Source organism: Scleropages formosus, chromosome 7 (assembly GCF_900964775.1).
Source record: "Scleropages formosus chromosome 7, fSclFor1.1, whole genome shotgun sequence".
NCBI classification, from domain to species: domain Eukaryota; kingdom Metazoa; phylum Chordata; class Actinopteri; order Osteoglossiformes; family Osteoglossidae; genus Scleropages; species Scleropages formosus.
The window spans coordinates 31,973,571-31,977,617 of NC_041812.1; the positions used below are offsets into that span (position 1 = coordinate 31,973,571).

The 4,047-nt window shown below is 54.5% G+C and overlaps 1 protein-coding gene across 1 annotated transcript; it reads left to right on the plus strand.

The window, feature by feature from the left end:
• The first annotated feature begins 402 nt into the window (after positions 1–402).
• Positions 403–3,463, plus strand: LOC108942011 (RNA-binding protein MEX3B-like). Its single transcript, XM_018765016.2, has 3 exons — positions 403–489; positions 736–974; positions 1,721–3,463. The coding sequence occupies exons 2-3, from the start codon at positions 737–739 to the stop codon at positions 3,055–3,057; spliced, it is 1,575 nt and encodes a 524-aa protein (XP_018620532.2). The 5' UTR covers positions 403–489; position 736; the 3' UTR covers positions 3,058–3,463.
• The last annotated feature ends 584 nt before the right edge of the window (positions 3,464–4,047 follow it).

Genomic DNA, 4,047 nt, shown 5'->3' on the forward strand with positions numbered 1-4,047 from the left:
ATACCTTCAAAATTAATCGAACTGGGCGACGGCCAACTGTTATCAAAATTAAACGTATGCAGTGTACCCGAGACTCCTGTTGTATAGAAAAAGAGAACGGGTAATGTGCATCTTCCTAACCACAGCTATTTGTGAGATATTTCAATTGTACTTTAGCATAAAAATACGACTAATATTCAAATTGTCACAGCACACGCTTTCAGACTTCCAGAATATGTAAGCATCGCCGTTCGCGAGACAACCGAGGTTAAGCGTTCGGTCCCGCCCCAGCGGCAATCCTGACCAATCAGCTGCAGGTATGCAAATACAAGCAGTACCGCACCGTCCCTTCCCTGTGTTACGTCATGCTCACATAACCCCCCCCGCGGCGGCGCTGTCTGGCTGCAGCAAAGCAGACGGAGTACAGAAGACCTGAGCGAGGCCAGGCGACGCAAGGCGAGGCGGGGAGGGGCTCCTTGAAGGAATACAGCCGGCGCTCCAGCGACTCGGGTAACTTCGGACTGCGCCTCTTCCCACAGTCCCGCACGCTCCGGGAGGCGTCGGCGGCCGGATCGCGCTTCTTTACCCCCTGCCTCGGAGGAGAGAGAGCGGCGCTCATTCTGCACCGCTGGCGTGACTCCAGCTGCACGCGCGCTCCCGCTCCGCCAGTCCTGCCCTCCTTCCTTCACTTCTCCTTCTCCTTCTCCTTCCCTTTGTTTGGTCCTCCCGTCTCCGCGACACCGCGGACTCACGCAGGATGCCGAGTTCGCTGTTCGCCGACATGGAGCGCAGCGGCAGCGGCGGCGGCGGCCAGGGGGACGCGCTGGACGAGCAGAGAGCGCTGCAAATCGCGCTGGACCAGCTCTCCCTGCTCGGCTTGGACGCCGATGACAGCGCGCCTTATGACGGCGAACCCAGGAAGAAGAGCGTCAACATGACCGAATGCGTGCCCGTGCCCAGCTCCGAGCATGTGGCCGAGATCGTGGGCAGACAAGGTGCGTGGGCTTCCGTGTGCGTGTGTCCGTGTGCTTTTCTGGTCACTTGGGAAGCAGGACGCGCAGGAACGCGGACGGGCAGCCGTTCCCGCAAACGCGCGGGTCGTCAGGGGGGGGACGCACTCTGGAGGCTCCTGACGCAGTGAGACGGGTCCGGGGCAAAACAAAGACAAAGGGAGGGGGAGTGCGCGTGGCGCTGCCTCCTTCGCCACATTGTGTCACTGTGTGTGTGTCCCACTTCGGCTGTCCTCCTCGCACGCATCCGCGCTTCCTTGTAATTTCTTTAGCCTTTCCTTTCCACTCTGTCTGCGCTTTTATTCACAGTAAAAACTACCAAACTAGTTAACAGCAGCTAGACTAGTGTAGGTTAAACTTGAAAGGGAAAACAAAATCAATATCTGCCTAGTATTTCGATCAGACCGGTTGTGAACATCCTCAACTTCTTCTTTTGCGATTTGTTCCGTTGCGCGCGCGTTTTCGTCCTTTTTCGGTTTTATTACTGTTACCTTCTGTCACGATGACAAAGAAGGAAACAAAGGGTCGGCGGGTGCACGCGCCCCTCTCTGTGTGCGTCTTGACAACCGCGCGTGAACAGAGCGGCCGCGTGCCAGCCTGCCTAGCCATTCATGAGTTCATTAATGGACGAGTGTGAATGGTGGAATGGAACCCCGTAGCCGCAGCTCGGTCTGAAGGTTACAGGTCTGTCTTTTAACGCTATGCTGTGTGTTTAACCTTGCTCTGTGCAGGCTGCAAAATCAAAGCCCTCCGAGCAAAGACCAACACCTACATCAAGACCCCGATGCGCGGGGAGGAGCCCGTCTTCGTTGTGACGGGCAGGAGGGAGGATGTAGCCATGGCCAGGAGGGAGATCATCTCGGCCGCTGAGCACTTCTCCATGATCCGGGCCTCCAGGAACAAAAATGGTAGTACGAACGGGACTGGCACCCTGCCTGGACCGCCAAACCTTCCAGGTCAGACCACCATCCAGGTGCGGGTTCCCTACAGGGTGGTGGGCCTAGTGGTGGGGCCCAAGGGGGCCACCATCAAGCGCATCCAGCAGCAGACGCACACCTACATCGTGACGCCCAGCCGCGACAAGGAACCTGTGTTCGAGGTGACGGGCATGCCGGAGAATGTTGACCGGGCGCGGGAGGAGATCGAAGCCCATATCGCCGTGCGAACGGGCGGGCTCGTCGAGCTGGCTGACGAGAACGACTTCCATGCCAACGGCACAGATGTGGGCTTCGACCTGCATGGCCACACCGGGCTATGGAGCCGGCCCACCGGCGCACGCAAGACCTTCTCCAGCTACCGCAACGACAGCTCCAGCTCACTGGGCAGCGCCTCGACCGACTCCTACTTTGGGAATGGCAGCAGCTCCCGACTCACCGACTACAGCCCCCCCAGCCCGGAGCTGGGCTATAGTGCCGCCAGCAACGCCAACAACAACAACAACAACCATGTCCTCAGCGTGAATGGCAACAGCAATGGATTTGTCTACGGGAGCGATGTCATGTCCCCTGACTGCACTGATGTGGCCTTTGAGCCTTCGCCGGGATTCGACCCCACGCCCACTCCACCCGGGTTGGTTTGGTCGCAGTACGACCGCGGCGTGGCCCCCTCCTCCAGCCCCACAGGCTCAGTGTTTCCCCCCGGCACCTCCGCCATTACTGGGGGCATGGTGGGCAGCCAACGGAGGTCCAGCGGGGTGACCCCCCAGCCCAGGCTGTCCCCACCGCTGCACCACGCCACTGGGGTCGGAGAGCACCCCCTGACCCGCCGAGTGCGCAGCGACCCCGGGGGAGGCGCTCTGAGCCTCCCCGGCTACGGTCCCGCTTCCCACCTCCCCGGGGTGCCCTCCGACTCGTCAGCCTCCTCCACATCAAGCTCGTCGTCCGGCACGAGCCGGAAGGGCAGCCGGGACTGCTCGGTGTGCTTCGAGAGCGAGGTGATCGCCGCCCTGGTGCCCTGCGGACACAACCTGTTCTGCATGGAGTGTGCCAACCGCATCTGTGAGCGCAGCGAGCCCGTCTGCCCCGTCTGCCACACTGCAGTCTCTCAGGCCATACGCATATTCTCTTAGGACGCCCCGTGTCCTCGGCAGCGGCGGCAGCAGCTCCGACTGCGTTCCACACGCATGGATTCCGTATGTGTGCACATGTACATTTCTGTATGTATGTTTGTATGTATGTATGTTCGTATGTATGTATTTAAAGCTGCAGTATCCAAAAAAGGGAAGCCCGGTAGGGTTCCACAGTTACTTGTTTATAATGTACTGTAGCTTTGGGAAATATTTTCAACATCTAATGCATGGTCTAAATATTTGAGCATAGTAATTAGTAGTTCTGATAAATTGTCTCATATATTGAGGTTATAGACAGGATAGAGGTTATGACTGAGGTACTCATTTCAGTTAGAGGCTGTTAATAAAACTGACCTTCCAGTTTCATTGGTTGAGTACACTGGTAGGACAGTTAACAGTCGGTGTTTGAGGGATTTTGGGGGGGGGGTCGGGGGGGGGGGGTAAAGATGATTGATTTCCGGAAATAATGATACTGCAGCTTTAGTTTAGCAATGGGAGCAACGACATATCCTACATATATATAACAAAAATCCACGAGTTTAAGGGTTTAAATATTAATTACAATAATACAGATTGAAGTATTCTATTCTGACTTGAAAGATTATATTTCGTATTGCAAAGATGTTTACAGATATTTTAATTTAAGTTCAGTGAACTTTTTGTAGCTAGGTTCAAATATCAATTTTATTTTTAGTATGGCCTTATGGCAGCAAACACTGTATTGTTTTAATATGGCACCACTGGGCAGAGGTACAAGGCGCTCAGTGTGTGTACTACGTTAAACAGTATTCTGTTGGGATGGAGCTTTTATAGGTCCAGCAAAAAATGTCTTGCTTCACCCAGCATATTTTTTATTTCCTAATATAAAGCATATTTTATTCTATATTATTACTAAACATAAAAATGTATAGTAAGTCAGACAAAAAGGAACCATTTATGCTTTCTTACATTTGTATGACTTAAATTTCGGTGGGAATTGCAGACTTCGGT

Coding starts and splice junctions, on each gene's coding strand:
- LOC108942011 (XM_018765016.2), top strand. CDS start 737: ATGCCGAGTTCGCTGTTCGCCGACATGGAGCGCAGCGGCAGCGGCGGC. Junction 975..1,720: donor CGAGATCGTGGGCAGACAAG/GTGCGTGGGCTT, acceptor TGCTCTGTGCAG/GCTGCAAAATCAAAGCCCTC.